General features: G+C 40.8%; 1 protein-coding gene across 1 annotated transcript in view; it reads right to left on the bottom strand.

The window, feature by feature from the left end:
- Positions 1-18,697, bottom strand: part of LOC139675109 (von Willebrand factor D and EGF domain-containing protein-like) — a 176,902-nt gene that overhangs the window by 76,931 nt on the left and 81,274 nt on the right. Inside the window, exons 11-13 of the mRNA XM_071562336.1 lie at positions 17,632-18,569; positions 3,615-3,751; positions 2,419-2,574 (exon numbers count right to left, since the gene is read on the bottom strand). Coding sequence (XP_071418437.1) covers positions 2,419-2,574; positions 3,615-3,751; positions 17,632-18,569 — 1,231 coding nt within the window. The remainder of the gene's footprint in view (positions 1-2,418; positions 2,575-3,614; positions 3,752-17,631; positions 18,570-18,697) is intronic.

The following is an 18,697-nucleotide window of genomic DNA, read 5'->3' as shown; positions in this document are numbered from 1 at the left end:
TGGAAAGCAAGAGCCACTTCTGGATAAATGGTAAGGACAATCAGGAAATCTGTCATTTCTGCCTCTAGTATTTCATCCATCATGAAATGATCTTGGCTATTGGCATCACTTTACATAGAATTTGTATGAATGTTTCTAAATGAATAATGAAAGTTATAAAACTGTGCTGAATTCAAATTCAGTTTCTGCCTCACTAAATTTTTAGCAAATACTTTTTCTGTTCTTGACAAATACAGGCATCAACAATGACTTGACAAAAGGAGGAGACCTGCTTCCCAAAATAGATAAGTGCCTGCCAAGCTCTTTCACCTCTTCACCCAGGCATCTGTATGGACAGCTCAAGTCATCTGCTGTCCAAGTAGGGGTTGGTATTTTGATAACTCAATTAATTATACCAAACACTCTGGTGTAGCCTCATGTACTTTCTTATCTACGTTCAGCAGCATGTCATGGAACAATGAGCAAAATCTGAAATATGAATACAAGAGCAGATAAAATGAAAGAGAACAGAGAAGAGCTTGTCAAACCCCAGTTCCCAAAAAGGTTTTGCAAAATTCTGCTGATTCCTTTCAAATTTCATTTGAAAAGGAAGAGAGATTCTGAAAATATTAAACAGTGATATTTCTAGAAAGAACTAGTTTAATCTTTAGTTCTGGAAAATCTTTTAGCTGCATTTTGAAAAGTGTCAATATATACATAAGCCAGATTGTCAAAGTTGCACTAAATCTTATCGGGAATTTTCTGGGGCACAAATGTTTGAACATCTGTGGAATTAATTGAAAATCATTTTTTTTACCTTGAAAAGCTTCAGAGTTTAGTTCTCTGTGCTCCTGTGCAAGGCCAGCTGCCTTTGAAACTGAGCACTTGGCTCTGCCTTCCCAATTTGATCATCAAAAGATCCACAGGAGAACCAGGATTCGTGTGCAGGCTGGGATGATTTAATTGTGAATCCGCTGCGTAGCCGTCAACCTGGTTCTTCTGCAGGATTTGAGGGAGAGGGAAAGGGCAGAAGGCCCACAGGTGCAGAGGTTTCCTGAACTTAAGTGCACAGAGAGAGTTATTTTGTATCTGTTTTTGAGGGGGAAAATATGAAGTATTGTACAGACCTCCACAGGGCTGAAAGGCAGCACTGGAATGCAATCTGAATTGTAGGAGACCTGAGCCGTGAGGAAGCTGTCCTGGTAATCCTGGAGAAACATTCCTGTGCACATGCAAGGACAGTAGTTGTCTTCCTGGGCCAGGAAAGCCAAGGGTGTCTCCCTCAGATCCTTTCACTGTGAGGCAGCATTTTTTCTGACAGCTGGCAGAGTTCAATACCTCTTTTGAGAAATCTTGGAGCCTTAAGTAGAGGAACTTCTCTCCTGGTTCACACCCTGGGTGTGTGTCCATTCTTACAGCACCTTCTCCAGAAGGAAGGTCCAATGTCCTCCCCAGCAATGAAGGGTCAGGCTCTGCTCCCACAGAGATCTTACCCTTATGACTTAAACCCCAAATACCAATCTATTAAAAATAAATGACTAGAAAACGTGTACTGCCAAGCATTCCTCTTTCCCCCAGGCCTCGTGGCAGCACATGTGCCCAGCGAGGGGTACAAGCAGCTGTGGGGTGCAGGACAGGCAGTAGCACTGTGGTGAAATGAGTGGTTTACGTTTCATTTCGCATGCTGCAATATTGAAAGCACATCTGCAGTCTTCCTACAATGGCAATATATTTTTCTCAGCTATAGAGCCTTCAAAAGATCTCAGTCTTATGAAAAACAACCATTCTGCAGAAAATAACCACCCGGGCTGAGAATGAGACCAAGGGTAGCAGGCGTGCAGGGTCAAGAAGGCACTGACTTCCTGAAGATATTTAGAAAATAGGTATCATTTTGTGAACAAAAGGGGCTAAAACTGCAGCAGAGAAGCCGGCATGAGCTAGTACTGCCCACACTTCTTCCTGCAGTCGTTCAGACCATAACTGTGACCATGGCATCCCAACTCAAGCTCTTACAGCCCTCACCTGCTGCCCAGGAGCCACCCAGTGCCCTTTTCCTGCACTGCATAAGCATCCATCATGCAACCAGGGAGCCAAAGCTCTCTTACACCTGCTGCCTAATCAGGAGTTTGAGCTGGGGTTTCCAGAGATGGAATACTAATGATTAAAAATTGATTAATACAACTGCATCAATCTCAGGTGATTACCTGCAGAAGTGGTTGTAATTTGCACTTTTGGGTTGCCTACAGAGACACCTGGGTTTAGCTCATATTGTTTTGGTTGGTGGGATGGGAGTTTTTTCCCCTAAGTGACATTAACGTGAATATTTCTACAGGCATTTTCATTTCGGAAAGGAAGCAAATTGTGCTTTGCATTTTAATTTGTCATGACAACTGATTTCCTCATCCTGAAACATTTCTTAGAAACATAAGAAATTCCTACTTTCACTTGCCATCTTGCGAACGGCTCATCCCCGGCCACAAAGTGCACAGCCTCTGTGAAGTTCAGGAGAGGGATCTGGCAGTCAACAGCCTCAGAGCTGAGAAAATCAGCTTTTGTGGTTTCTTGTTCTCTTGATACCCATTCACCATCAAGATGCTGCAGCAAAATAGAAACAGAGTGCAGAAACTGAAGGCTCATCTAAAGGAACTTCAGTTATCAACGTATGTTTATATTTCTAATTAATAATTTAAGGCATTCCCAGGTTGTTTATTTAAAAGAAGTGATTCTGTCACTATAGGTGCAGTAAAGGGAAAGCCGTGCTTATCTATGTATGCAGGTGATTCTTGATTTAGGAAGTGCTGTGGTGGTCTGCACTTGGGATGAGAAAGGGTAATGTGAGGGAAAACTTTGTGTTTGCTCCTGGAGCTCAGCAGCCAGCTCCTTGCTCCTTGAAGGTGATGTCAGCTGCTTCTCTGGATCAGCTGCATGAGACATCATGACCTGCTAAGTGCCTACAGAGCCCAAAGTGAGCATGGAGGCAAATCTCAGCTGTGCCTGGTGAGCACTGACTGGGAATCAGGCTGATTAACTACTCTGAGGTAGATTTATTAGTTTAATCAAACACTTCATATCTGAATATGCTGATCCAGGAAACTGACTCATTCCTAGCATTGCATGTGTATAGCTGTTTATGATAAAATTATAGTCTTAGTGTAAAAGATTGGTTTAATACTCATTAAAACTTTTGATTTGGTATTGAACTACGACTAAGAAAATTCAAATAAGAACCTCTGTAACTATGTTGAAGAAGCCTTATATTCAATCACAAAACTTTGCATCTAAATGTGTTTAGGAAAACAACCAAGCATACTGACTCCAGATGTACAAAATGAGAAGTAATATTGTGATTTCAGGGTTCAACAGACTACAGTACAGCTGAACCAAATAGGAATTAAACAAAACCCGGCAGAGAAAACAAGCAAGAGCTCATAGCCGTGCATTTCCAAGGAACCAGTCCTGGAAAGGGTTAAGCCTCTTCAACTCCCTCACTCATAGCAAACACACTGGCAGTGGAGTTGGAAGGTATTTGTACCCAGTTGTGGAAGGGAGAGATGATAGCACAGTTCAGAGTAAAAGAATTTTACAGAAACATGCCAAAGTTTGACTGTACCATCAATGTTGTATGAACTGCTTACAATTAACCTGGTGACCTCACAGTGCAGGCTGGGAGACTCTGTGAAGCCGAGGCCGAACACCCGGATCCTGCTGCAGTCGGAGGCACGGACGTCGCAGAGACCCTCATTCTCTAAGCCTGTGATTTCCAGAGCTTGCTCTAAAAGGGTGAGATAGACACAAAGCTTTAGAGAGTAGTGCTTACATGCTGTTCTGTCCTGCTTTATCAGAGATGTTGTTGCTGTTCCTGGTTGCTCTGGTTTAACACTTCTCCTCAGGATCTTCCTTGGCTCCCTGTGGATTTCCCTTGAATAGCGGAACAGCAGTTGTCAGAAGGGGAAACAACAAACCTCCATTAATTATTGTCCTGTGCACCCAGTGCTGGAAGATGTGTTAGTGAGTGTCATACAGGTCATGGAATCAATTAACTGAAGCTGTGGATTCATACTAACAGGTCTCCAGTGGTAATGCTTCTGTTGACCTAAGTATCCAGTGGCAATACTTCTGCTGGCCCAGGTAACAAGATGCGAGCACACCTGAGAGGACAAGGCCTCATGCCATAGCACAGAAAATTGTGGGATTGAGAAGGGGAAATATGAAGATGACCGTGCCACCAGGCTCCTTGTAGTGTGAAACAGCAGTGTGAAACGCAGCTCTTTTGTTTCCAAAACTGTGGAGGCATTAAAAGGATTCTCAAAGGAAAGCTTGTTTGTGAGGGTTAGGACATTAATGGGCAGCACTCAGCTCTGCACTGTCAGCACACAGGTCATGCACCAAAGTTTCACTTAAATTCTACTTTGAGGCTTTAAGTAGGGTTTAAGTGATGTGCAGCTTGTGCTGGGCCCCTTACAAGGCTGACTTTCACCTTTTATTGTTTTTAAAATGTTTTATTATTCTCAGGTAAATTTTCACTTGCATTCTGTTGTACTTTCGGTATTCACCATTTAAAATTGCTCATTGCTTTCATGTTGGGGCTATTTTTACAGAGGAAAAATGCATGGCAGGATTCACATTTTTAATTTTGAAAAAATTATCATTTAGTAGATATTTTCATCAGCTCTTGGGTAGCACAACACTCAGAAGGTCTCCAATACCCTGAGAAAATAACAGCAGTTGGTCAGGACCACGGTTTCTTATTTTTATGGATAAAATTTGTAGTTTTAATGGTCAGGAGAAGCCACTATGATGACAAATAACACAAAGCAGAAAATTAGTGTCTTGTTTTCTGAATACCACTGAACAGCAGGGCCATGTCCAGCAGCCCTCAGAGGGATATGGCACACCAGCAGGATGTAGTCCAAGTTTTTATCCCTGTTTTATCCCTGTTTAACTTCCTCTTCCCTGCCCCATCACCACTGCTCTGGCAAAGCAATATTGCCCATCAGTTTTCTCTGAGTTGCAGCTTAGCTAAAACAGAAGCTCTGTGTCGCCTGATATTTTAGTTCAGCTCTGATTTGAGGGGCAAAATGCCCTAAGCTGAGTTAATAACTGTCCCCAATACCTCGCTGTTCCTTTAGGGCTCTGACATTTAGGCTTATAACTAGGAAGAATGTGGTTTAGACACTGAGATCACACCAGACTGCAGCCTGCATATTTCCAGAGAAAGGAAGGAAAGCAACATACACATGAAAAATAATGAAAATATTTTTTTCCTGTACTTCTGAAATGCTTTTAGCCCCTCTTTCTTTTTTTTTTTAATTGATTTTAGTACAGGAGTATTATCAACACTGCTGGACACTTTGCAATATTTACAAGAAGAGAAGTAATTTACAGCTTATCAGCTTTCATCAGTTAGTTGTGGATTCCTGTAATGTACAAAACTATTAGTCAGATGTGGTGACTGGTTTTGATAAATTGCTTTCTTCTGTGGTTAGTGCAAAAAAAAAAAAGAAAGAAAAATAGAAAAAAAATGCTTCATTATGTTTTTCATGAGATTTTAATAGTTAGCCACACTAGTACTGAGGTAGCTCAGATTGCATTAATGTTTTCATTATCACTGCAGATTTTCAGCCTTCTGTGGGTGAAGCAGAATCTCTGAACCTGGGATGGAGTAAGGCACAGAAAGGTGCTCCTGCAGCAATTCCTGTTCCATGACAGCACTCTCAGGTCAGCAGCTTGTTGATGAGCCCCATGCACTTTCCCAGGGGTTTCCTCCCATCTTTGTGAACACACTGCTGGGTCAGGGTCAGGGCAAGGTTACCCAGCCTTGGTGCGTAACCTTTTTTATAATGACTTACACAATCAGCACAGCATTCTGTATTTATTTCTTTCAAGCCACTCTATGCACACTTGTCAGGGCTTAACCCCAGCCAAAAACTGAGCATCACACAGCCACTCACTCATTGCACCTCCAGCATGATCAGGGAGGGAAAGGGTGAGTGTGAGAAAATGCATGAGTTGAGACAAATAGAGTTTAATGGAATAGAAAAGAAAGAAAATAATAACAATTATGATAAAATAGTTACAATATAAAACTGATGCACAACACAATTGCTCACCACTTGCCAGCAGATGCTCAGTGAGCACCTGAGCAGCAGCCCCTGACCAGCTTTACCCCCAGTTTACATTCTGAGAGTGATGCCACATGGTATAGGATGTCCCTTTGGCTAATGAGGTTTGGCGGCCCTGTCCGTGTTCCCTTCCAGCTCTGTGTGCACCATGCCTTGACTGTACTGATTGTCAAGGCATGAGAAGCTAAAAAGTCCTTCACTTAATATAAACTCTACTTGGCACCAACTGAAATCATCAGTGCCTTACTTGTTCCATCAAATTTGATGGAAAAAATAAGTAATTATAATGCCTTCTTTTTAAAAGAAATGGATACTAGAGTTCAGACCTGAGCCCTCAGTAGAGGCAGTACTTGAGAGAACTTGGTATTTTCATCTGGTTTTTAAAATGAGATATCATATGTAGTTGGTGTAGGAATATTAGGCATTTGCTTTTAGTGTGGATTTCTGTCTGTCTTCCCCTCTGCTTCCAGTGTTGTTGCATATTACCCACTTTCAACCAGCTTGGAAGGTGAACTCTCCAGGAGGTTGGCTTTGTAAAAGTCTTGTGACAGTGGTTAGCCAGGCTCTCAAATATTCAGATCCTGCTCTTGTTGGGGTAATGGACTCAAGGTTCAGCTGCTCATCACTCCCTGTGTTGGTGGATAGTTAACAACCCTGTGCATGGCACATGCTCGCAGGCCAGAGAGGTGAAAACATCAGGAGGAAATTTTGGAGAGCCTGAAAATTCTGAGCAAAATTGATGCAAGGAGTTCAGCAGAAGACGAGGGGAGAAAGACAGGAGCAGTAAAAAGCTGAAAAAATATCACAAAGGTGAGAGCAAGGGCAAAAGTGCAGATATCCAGAGGAAGCAGAGGTTATGGAGGCCTGGAATAGATATCTGATGTCTGCAGATGAGCAAGGCAGAGGAAAGAGAGAAATCTGCAGGAAATCAGGCAGTTCAGGGAACAGTAAAAAGTATGATTTATTTGAACATTAATAATTTATGTTTAGGGAGTGTGAATGTCAAAATACAACAAAATCCAGGACTGAACATCCTCCTTCTTTTCTCTGCATGGCCTATAAGCCAAAAATGTACTTTGACTTTTACTAGTAGATTAAAAACTGAAGCTCAGGGTGGCACCTGAGACTCGGATGGGTGACAGGGTGCAGTCATGTTATGGTGGAGGAATTAAGGAGCTGTGTGTTCACATTTTCTGGCTCAGGCATGGGCATCTCACTGCATTTCTAATGCCTGGTCTGCACACACAGCAAGTAACCAAAATGCATCTGTCACCTGGTAGAGCATTGCAGTAGGACACTTATGACAGCAGGAAATATTGTGGATTTGTGTGCAAACGTTTGAGTGGAGGCAGAATCCGACTTGATCTGTCCAAGCTGTGAGATAGCTAAGCATCAGTTTGCTCTGATCCAAACCCTCATAGATACAGTACCCAGATGTCCACACCCACACCAGCACACTCTGGCTTGGCAGCTTGTTCAATTAGCTACAAGATTTCAAGGATTAAGGCAACTGGGCATTATGGGCAATTTGCTTTCACACTTCAGCAAAGCTTTGACCAAACCCAGCACTTATGATCTGGTTCTTGATTTGCTTTTTATGACTTGGATTGCTTATTTACCATCCCCTTCAAGAAATATTGGGCAGTTCAATTCCTTCTCTTAATTCAAACAAATTCTTGCCGGTTTCATTTTGAGGTCTGCTGCTCCAGCCCAGAGCCACATGTGTAGCTTTCAAATACTGCAGAAGAATATTTGTCCTGGGATGCTTTTCTAATCAAAAGTGTAAATCAACATGCACCATATCTGTCCATCAGTAAGACTTCAATAACTGTAGTTTTGCAAGGTTCTTGAGTTTGTGTCAACTGTCTCCATTTTACTTCTACATTTGTGCATATTATTTACATAATACACTGCAATAAATACCTGTAAAATCAGCCATGTGTTTATGGGGGATGGGGCATGGTGTTCAGTCTATTGTATAGCTTGTGCTCCTTGTAAGATTTGATTCATGTAAATGCTTAGAGAATGAAACTGCACTATCAGCTGCTGTGAAGTTACTGTTCATTCCTGAAAATTCTCCTGTGGGTAAAGCAGAAGGAGGGGAGGGGTCCCTGTATCTCCAGGGAGGCACAACACAAGCATTGCAAACCAAACAGGGCAATCCTTTATTTCTGGATCATCATGTGAGGTCTGGAGTCCTGTGAGATTTCCACCTTCAGAGTCCTCTTTCCTTTTTATCCTGAGACAGTTTCATTAAAACTCAAGATTTTTTTACTTAATTCCACAATATTTCCTGCTGTCATAAGTGTCCTACTGCAATGCTCTACCAGGTGACAGATACATTTTGTTTACTTGCTGTGTGTGCAGACCAGGCATTAGAAATGCAGTGAGATGCTCATGCCTGAGCCAGAAGATGTGAACACACAGCTCCTTAATTCCTCCACCATAACATGACTGCACCCTGTCACCCATCCGAGCCTCAGGTGCCACCCTGAGCTTCAGTTTTTAATCTACTAGTAAAAGTCAAAGTACATTTTTGGCTTATAGGCCATGCAGAGAAAAGAAGGAGGATTTTAAATACCTGGAGGTATTTAAAAGACATCTAAATGTGGCACTTGGTGACATGGTGTAGTGGTGAAGATGGCAGTGTTGGGTTAACAGTTGTGCTCGGTGACCTTAGTGATCTCTTCCAACCTAAATGACACCGTATTTCCATAGCACCAAACTCCAGATCTACGATCTTTGCTATCATGGAGTCAATCTGGTTTTCTGCTTTGAAGGTCTCTGGTATCCAGCATAGACTGCATAAGTGAGCCATGGGAGAGTGAGGGATAAAGCATTTTGCAAGAACTCCCTGCATGTGAGAAATGGCCTGGCTCAATTTCACACTGAAAGCATCCATGTGCTGCAACAATATGGTAGATTATTTTTTGCCTTAGAAATCTCACTATGACATTTTAGGTTTACTTAATCCTTCTATTTTTAAAACGCTTGCTAGCAATTTACTTCAGCAATAGAAAGGAAGAGGAGTGTGCTGTTGACTACAGAATGTTGCCTCTTTCCTAGAAAGCCTTGAGAGGTGACATAATGTCCAGTTCTGGTTGTGCATTCATGGTGCTTACTGGCAAACCAAAGTAGGTCTTAGTTTTGGTCCCACTTCAGGACAGAACCCTGGGCAGCACCTTGAGGCTTCCTATGAACGACTGCAGTGATGCCACTTGAAGGAATTTGAGTCATCATAGGTGTAACCTTGGTCCTTATATTCACAGTAGTGTCCAATTCATTGGTTTTAGTAATTTTCCCATCTTTACTGTTGCTGTATTAGAATAAAATCTGGTTATTACACTTGGGGTTTTGTTCACGATCTCTTGAACTGGTAGACTGTGGGCTCTTTATACAACATTAAGCATGATATAAAGGCATTATGGATTTGCTCTGAATTTTTCTCTTTGGTCAGTTTAAATCAGATCTTTGAATTGTTTGCAGGTTTTAATTCTACAGCTCATAAACTGTCATGAATTTGTTTTTTATCTTGTGTGTGTGTGTGAGAGCATTTGGGGAAGGAGGTTGTTTGTTCAGGGCTTTTTGTTTTCTTTTGGATTTAACAAGATTTAAGGCTGAAATTTCCTGTGGTGCCTGCAAACAGCCTGATGTAAAGAAGTTATAGGCATGTTTCTGGAGTGTCTGGCTTTGGTCAGTTTAAATCAGACCTATAATTTTGTAAACTTTTCTAGCAATTTAATTCTATATAATTCAGAAAATGGTTTTGTTTAGCTATATGTTTCACTGAACTGCTTTCACTGCTTTGCATTGAAACAAATACACTAATGGCCAGAAAAGACTAATCTCCCTGATCTGGTTTGCAGGGAATGGTATGGATCACTGAGCATGCAACCTTCCATGTCCCTTATCATGAGGATTTGATATCCTTTTAAAATTCGGTTTCTATTGACTTTGTAACTATAAAGCTAATAGCCCTCTTCCTGCTCAGCCAGGTCTGTGCTTCCAATGGAAAGAACTGGGAGTTAAAACAGTAGATTAAGCCTGGTATTGATGTTTGCCTTTTCAGAGGCTTGTTTATTGCATCTGCACCCTCAGAAAGTAAAGTAAAATCACTATGAGAAGAAGAAAAGCTTCAAAACTAACATGAAGTTTGTCAGTCCCTGGGAATTGCTTACAAATATATCTATGAGACTGAGAAAAATGTGTCTCCATCAAAGCAGAATATGTGGGTGTTAGTCAGCATGCATCAATGGTAGGTTAAGGGTTTGGGCTTTTTTCTACTTTTATTCTAAACTGTCTTTCCTTTGCAAATTTTTAAATTCTTCATAAAATTCTTGTGGCTGGAGGTGTACACTCCTTCTAAAAGCATGAGAGTTTTGTTTTCATAAGTAGATAAGTCCTATGTTTAAAAATTTATGTCCTAACAAGTAATCTTGAAGCTTGATATTTACTCATGTAAATATCATGCAAATATGATATTTACTCTTGTAATTATGTCTGCTAATACCAGCTCTGTTTTTAGCCTTAAAAGAATGTAATTGTGTAAATTTTTACAGCCTAGACCTGGACACACTGTAGAATAAATTTTTCATATAGGATGCTCCAAGCCCCATCCAACCTGGCCCTGAACATTTCCAGGGGTGGGACATCCAGAGCTTCTCTGAGCAACCTGTGCCACTGCCACGCTTGTGATGAGGACCACTCACTTGTAGAAGCCCGGGAGAAAAAAGGGGTGTTTTGTAAATAAACATTTCAAAGATTTTTTCCCCAGCTTGCTTTCAGTATTAAACCATAAATTGGTTTAACTAGGAAAAAGCTGAATAACTGAACCCAATAAAATGTTGAATTGCATGACATGTATCTTCATATTTATTCTTTATCTATTTTCCAATATATTTGGTAAGATGAGGAAAAAATTTGATATTAAGCAGAGATAACAGGTCTCATAAGAAAAGTTTTAATTTTCAGGTTATATAGAACCTCTTTTAGAAAGTATTGATATCTTAGTGAAACTTCAACGCCAGCTTAAAGGAAATAAGAACATATCCTTAATATCTTTAAGCTCTGTGTAAAGAACGCAATCCCAATGGGATGGGAGCTGCGTATTAAAGTTGGTTTATGTTGTAAGAGTACATAGAGAACTGTTTGAAGTGTTTCCTGCTTTACAGAATTTATTCCTGCAGAAAAATGTATTTGATAGAAACAGGTGCACTGGCTTGTAAACTTTAATACAAGAACGCTGCCTCACATACACATTCCAGGGAATGTGGGGGGCACAGGAATTGGAAACTTTCAAAACTCCCTTAGTTGGATAGATAGGAAAACTCAGCATTGTGGAAGGGGAAAGGCAATAATTAATATGAAAAAAATAATATAAATGAACATTTGTAAAAAGAGACCTGGTTTTTTCTTCATAGTGTAACTTTATCAGAGTAATAGTAACTGGGACTTTGTTAATACTATGTCCACCAAACTCAGTGGAATTATTACAATGAGAAAGATAATTCAGCCTAATGTCTCATTCTTTTAAAAGAAAAAAGCTTCCTGAAGAATAATGCCTTAATGCCTTTTTTTTTTTTAATAGCAATAGCCCTCTGCTTGAACAGAAAAGTTCAAGAGCAGAAAGCATGGTGTTTGCTGTTCTCACAAGCATGTTTGACTCTTCCTTTGAAATCCAATTTTGAAAAATCAATAGAATTTCTAAAGTGTATTGCATCCTCGCTGCCACATAACGTGTCGTGCCATATTACGGAAAGGTTGGTTGTTTTTTCTTTGTTTACTAATCTGAACAATTTGAAAAAAGGATCAATTCCTGTGGAGAGGGTCAGGCAGAAATTCCACATTTTCAGGGAACTCTATTTCTGAGGTCCTTATGGTGCTATAAAATGCAATTCTCCCTTGAAGATCTGGTCACATCAGCACAACAGGCTGGTCCCAGAGACAGAGGCCACCAGGATTACACACAGTGAGAAGTGTGTTTCATTGTAAATGTCCTGGTGATTTAAGAAATTAACTGCCCTTTTTTTTTTCTTTGTATAGTCTAATTTATTTGTTGACCCTGTTGACCCAATACACCCTGATGGCTCTGTCTGCACCATTGTGATGCACCTAAGCACATATTGCAAATTCCAGAAAGCATTCATTTACTTGACAGACTAACAGTCCTTTAATAACCATTATGATCTGGAATTTAAAGATCACCAAATTGATAGAAGTGGGAGAAAAGTATTTATTTTGGTCAGTATGTTCCTATAGAAAGTATCTAAAGCAGATTGGAGTTTGATGTAGGGAACTGACTGAAACACTCTGTCCTCTCTCACCTGAGGATCTCAAAGCAATTTAAGTCTTTTCTTTAAGTGTCTTCCTCATGTTTTTAACTTGAGAATGGGAATTAAGCTTTAAAATAAAGCACAAAACAAATGGTGAGATTTCTGTAATATTTCCTTCATCTTCATCTTGCATTCCTGCTCTCATCAAAGTTCTGAGCTTATTCTTCCATGGGAGAGAGACAATTCCAAGAGGGAGAGACATTTCCTGTTGGAAGACCCCACCTGAGGAACTGTAATAGCTGACCTCATGTTTTGCCGATTTTAATTATTTGAAATATTTAGTGCTTTAATTTATATTATTTAACTCAAACACATGAACTAGACTCAGGCCAAAGAAATCTGATGAATTCAGACAGATCTATATAATAGCTTTATAAATCCCAGGGTGTAATGATGTAACTGCTGTGGCAGATGGGTCTGAGGGACCTGTGTGGTCGTGGTTCACAGCTTTGAAAATGCAGTCGGGTTCACAGCACTTCTTAATAACACTGCTGAAATGTATTGATACCAAAATGGGATATCTATAAGTGAGGTATGTAAGCCTTAACTTCTCACCTTCTTACCATCATTTTTGTTCACTTTGATTTCTGAGCTGGCTATTTTTATCCCCAGAACTTCCCACATAGAAATTTAAACTTCAAGTGTCATTACTTTACTGAAACTAATTTGTCCCTATTATTCCTCATTACCTTTTATCTTGTAATTGCTCTTTAGAGCTTCATACAATCTGCATATTATATTGCTCTATGTGTGCTTTACTAGTCCTGATTTTTTTTATAAGCAACATGGTCAATATATACAAATGGTAAGCACCAACCTGATTTCCTATCTGCTGTAATTGGATTCTGCCTTTAATTACAGGTGGTAATGGCATTTTAAGCACCTTATACAGGTGTTAGGAGGGTGGGGGTTATGAAATGTTAAGCAACATTAAGAAAGTCTAAGCTTCTGGAGCGTTGCCAAATTTCAGAGGTGCCTTTCAACTCCAAATTACAATTTTCATGTGAGGATAATTATAGCTCTGACCACCTGGACTGCTCCTGTTGGAGTCAGGCAGAGCAGAGGAGAAAGCCTACCTGCAAGCCACACTTTGCATCTTCTCTCTTTGGACATGTTTTCATTTAAAATTATTACAAATGTGTTATGGCTTGTATTCAGATCCCTTAAAATATTGCATGACCATCTTTCTGTGTGTGTTTTTGCTGTTCAAAACCAGTGGCAGAATATATTGTTATGGATTGGCAGTGCAGCTGAGATTGGGTGACCTTGGAAAAGATATTTGAATTATGTTGATGGCCTCCTTGATCTTGGGGGAGTTTTAATTCACATCCATAATTCTAGCCTGAGAAAATTAGACGGAGATTTGTTTTGGAACTGATGGGAAAATATATAGCCAGCAAAAGGAGTTGCCTTCTCCTTCATTACTCATGTAACTTCTCCTGAAAAATAACTTTTTCCTAACAATGGCTCTTAAAACTCTCAGAATTTCCAAAATCAATGTATATTATTCTGTTTCTTCTGTCCTGTCTTTTTAAAAGAAAGTGAAAGAGGCAGCAGTTTTATATGTCCTGCAGAAACCTAATTCAATTCTTAATTTCTCCTCCTTTTCTTCCCTTCCCACAGAACCCCTGCTTATTAGTCACAAAGCCCAAAGGCTTATCCTGCCTCTGCTTGCACAGTGCTGCTTGCCTGGTGCTGCCAGCCAGGTCAGGATGCCTGAGCTGCCAGGGAAGGGGCTCAAGCTGTTCCGGTTGGAACATGCAGCTTTAGTTCTGAGACTGATCTTAATTCTTCATCTCTAACAGCCTTTTCTGGTGTGAAATCCTGAGTTTAGTGACGTCAGCAGGACTTCAGTTCTGAGGGCTTCCAGTCTTTTGAACTGCCATTTAAGAGGTGTGTGTGGTACTGTTATACATTTCCCCAAAAAGAGGAGGCCCATCCCATGCACACCTTGGGCTATGTGTGTAGGCAGCTCTGGGGGTGTTTAGCCTGGAGAAAAGGACACTCAGGGGGACCTTATCACTCTCCAAAACTACCTGAAAAGAGATTGTGGCCACGGGGAGGGGGATCTCTTCTCCCAAGTAACGAGCAATAGGACAAAAGGAAACTACCTCTAGTTGTGCCAGTAGAGGTTTAAATTGAATATTAGGGAAAATTTCTACACCAGAACTGGTCAAGACCTAACACAGGCTATCCAAGGAAGTGGCTGAGTCCTCATTTTTGTAAGTGTTCAAAAACCACCTAGATGTGGCAGCTGGGGACATGGCTTAGAGGTGAAGATGGCAGTGCAGGGTCAGTGGTTGGACTTGATGGACTCTCAGGTCTTCCAATCTAAATTCTATGATTCTATGTTTCTATCCTGTCTATGCAGAACATTTCTGCCTATGCAATGTAAAAACAAGAAAATATCTTTGGAAATATCATTAAGGAAATTCAAAAATCAAGAACAGCTAAAGGTGAAGCTCACACTAATGCTTATCTTGCTTGTCTGTACCAAATTATCTAGATGACCTTTTCTAGGTATTATAATGTCAGAGTGATTGGCGTGCCAGAACTAAGATTTTATTTCTCCTTGTAAGGAATCTGACCTCTGGCTGGATGTATAGATCTGCTTCACATTGCGTTTACAAGGTTAGGTAATTTCATATATATACAGCTTCTTACAAAGTTAAAATATTCTAAAGCACTCACAAATTAATTTGAAATAGTTTGCAATACATGGAGCTCATTGCTGCTCATCACATTGATTCACTCTAGACTCTGGCAGTACTTTTCCCTCTCCATAGTTAATGCTGAAACAAACTTATTATATGAAGTTATCTCTTAATTTCTCTGCATTTATACTGAAGACGGGAGAGAACATCCTGAAAATTAAGCATAACAGGTGTTAGCTTGGTTTAGTTTTAATTTTTCTGGGGTTTTTTTATTCTCAATATTGCTCAAAGTCAACTTGAACCTCAGGTGCTTCTCCATCCACCTCTGTGCCAGTATTACATGGATGGACTATCCCAGGTCCTGCTCTTTGCTGATGTGGAGCCATCCAGTGTGGCTGTTTGAACGGTGACCCTCCCAGCATGTACTGGTCTTGCTCCAGTCTAGTGCTAGTTTGTCTTAGGGAAACTACTGAAGCTGTCAATGTTAGTTTTGCCATGGCACCAACACACTCACCGCCAGCAAACAGAGCAGCAGAAACATTAAGGGCAATTTATACTGTCCTAAGTCCAGCAGTGCATCTCCTTTGCAGGTCCCACACCAAGCTTCCTTCCCCCGGGGACCAGACTAAATGAAAACATGTTTATGCTAAAACCTCATCCTCTCTGAGCAGCTCACATCCAGTGGAGACCCTGCAGGAGCCCAGGAAGAGTGGAGGAGGTTTCCAGGTCAATGACTCTGGAGGCATTGCCAGGGAGAAGTAGGATGTTAGTGACTGGAAATCTGGAAGAAATAAGCTGATGTACTGGGAGCTCTAATAAGCCAGACTTTAAAAAGAGAAGTGATTTAAAGCAAAGACCAACTTTCACATTTGCCTCAGTTGGAGAAAAAGTGGATCATGGTGTCATGTAGTACCAGCCTGGAAGGCACCCCAAGGATCATTTGGCCCATCCTCTCTTGGAAAAAGCATGGACTAGACAAGATGGTCCAGCAGCCTCTCCAGATGAATCTTGAAAGTGTACAAAGCAGAGGGAACAAGACACTAAGCACTCAGGTGAGGGGATAGTAATGGTTACGGGGTGTTTGCCAGAGCTGATTGGGTGTTTATATTCCAGTTCTCACCTCCCTGTGCAATCCCAGGCCATGCTCTGTATTCTGTCCTTGTTTATATTTGATGTCACAGCAAGAAGACAAGGTGCCATTAGCTTTTACTTGAAAGGTCATACTGAAGCTATTTTCCTCTAATCTAAGAGATTTCAGCCATAGAAAAACAAAATTTTAAAATCTGGCCTAAGCAAGCCCCTTAACCTGTCCATATCACAGAGAAAAAAAAAACCATTGAATTGTGTGTTGGAAAATTGCTTCAAAATTGCTTAGCTTGCTTTCCAGTCCCTGGTGTCAGTTGTTCTCTGTGTGAAAAAGAATTAATTCCTCCATATTTAGGAAATTATTCCACAAAATTTTAGTCTGCCATTAACAAACCCCAAATGTTAGGATGCATTTTAGCCACTTTAAACCTACAAATTGAAGACATGTTTATTGTGGAAAATGCGGGTAATCCCATCCCAGCACTGAGGTATCAGAAGTGCTGCTGAGCTCCTGGGGCTGGATGGACACTTGGATGTCTCAGCTAAGCCATGGTGACTGACACCAGATGTGAGCTTTACTTGCCCTAAATACAGAACAAAATCCTTCGCACTGTAGAAAAAGAACTTTCCCCCATGTTTGGGATGGGTTAAAAGAGCACACCTTGTCATTTCAGTTTAGTTGAAATCCTGTGACTCCTTAAGCTGCAGGAACTAAGCTGTATGGCTGAGCCCTAAGTACCTCTTTGTAACTTCAAGCATAGGCTTATGTGGTTTGCTGAGGCAGGGTTCCCATTTGGAAATCAACACTAACATTTCTGTGTGTGCTTAGTTTAAAGCACTGTCAGTACCCACATTGGACTTGGATTTATCCATTGAGAAGCTGAGCTGGAAAGAAGAAACAAACCCAGTGGGATAGTCTCCTGTGTAAATGTAATTCATAAATACTTGCAGAATCACATCTGAAGGTTTGAGTATGTCCTGTAGCTATTTTATGGCCTTGGCAGAGTTACCTGTGCCTTTTGTCACTTTTAATTTTACTTTGTTACTAGTGCAGTGTTTGAAATTAATGTTCAAACTCTATTCCCTGTTGATCAGAAAAACCCCAACCCACCTATCTATACACTGTTAACATGAATATTGACCACAAGGTGAGCAGGACGCTCTCTTTTGTCAGAAGCTTTCTTGTCAGCATGCTGGTGATAGATCAGATGTAAAGAAAATCACTTCTGCAAAACCAATTTGCTAAGAGGCTTGTAAAATCCATTTTTAAAAAGTTACTGAGGCAAAAAAAAAGAAAGAAGGACCAGCCAACCAGATATTTTGATTGGCTCTTCAAGGTCAAAACCTGATTACTAATTCATCAAATACCTTGCTGGTAGCACTGTTTGAAGAGCAAACAACTCTGTGCAGATGTTCTACCTAATAATTCCAATATTAAGGAAAGAATTTTTTACTTACTTTTGACAATGCTACAGTCATAGGAGCTGTGGCCTTCAAAGCACTGGCAGCCCAGTTCCGTGCAGTGTCCATGGCTGTTACAGAGAGCAGGACACCGGAGAGCGGCGAGGATTTCCTCCCAGGCAGCAGATGGCTGGTTTCCAACACCAAACACTCTGTTCCTGTTTCCAAGCACTCTTCTTTCACATTCATTTTCCAAAAGGGCTATCAATGCCCTCACCCAAGCCACGTCATCTTTGAGCTGCAGATCCAAAAGGCATATATCAATTGCCTCATTCAGCTGTTTTCCCAGGAGGCTTTTACACACCAAGCCAACGGTGGAATTTGCAAGAATTTGGTGGCAAATCTCCCGAGCTTTGCCAGCAGTCAGGCCATTGGGAGTGGGCCATGTCAGTGGAAGCTTCATCCGAACGCCCTCAAAGTAATCCTCAGGAAAAAAATATGCAAATCCCTCCGAGTCTCTCTGGGTTGGGCTGTGCAATGGGTGAAGGGATGAGTATTCATAATAGTCATCTTGCCTTTTCACTTTCCTTAGGTCTCCTGTTGGTTTCGTGGAGTTAATGGAGCTGTTACTCATAGAAATATGTGTGAGGGGTTTTAACTGTACCTTGGGGCTACCTCGCTTTTGGACTGATTTGGGCAGGTATTGTTGATTAAAAGGCTTGGTCAAGGGTTTCTCATCTTTTCTTAAAGTAGACTCTGTTTCTGAGTGAGTGACAAACTCAGATGCAACATCCAGATATGGGATTGCAGAGGTGTAATCCACAGGATCAGAATGGCAACCAGAGGGCTGAGGGAAAGGAGCCTGAAAGGCACTCAAAGTGTTTGCCACAGGCACAGACATAGCATTCCCTTTCTGACATCTGCAGTAACTTCTCCTTTGCTTCTTCTCAGAAGGTGCTGGAGTCCTGTCAAACAAACTTCTCCCTGGAGGAATTCTGATTTAAAAATAGAAAGGGATCAGAGAGAGAAAACTTTCAACAAATAAGTCTATAATATCAAGTAAACTTTCTTTCCCTGAGCCTGGGGTATGTATAAATTCCCAATCTTCAAAAATAATGCTTCA

The sequence above is a fragment of the Pithys albifrons genome, chromosome 8, assembly GCF_047495875.1.
Source record: "Pithys albifrons albifrons isolate INPA30051 chromosome 8, PitAlb_v1, whole genome shotgun sequence".
In the NCBI taxonomy this organism is placed as follows: domain Eukaryota; kingdom Metazoa; phylum Chordata; class Aves; order Passeriformes; family Thamnophilidae; genus Pithys; species Pithys albifrons.
Note: the sequence above shows the minus strand (reverse complement) of the source record. Positions and strands in the feature narration are given on the sequence as shown.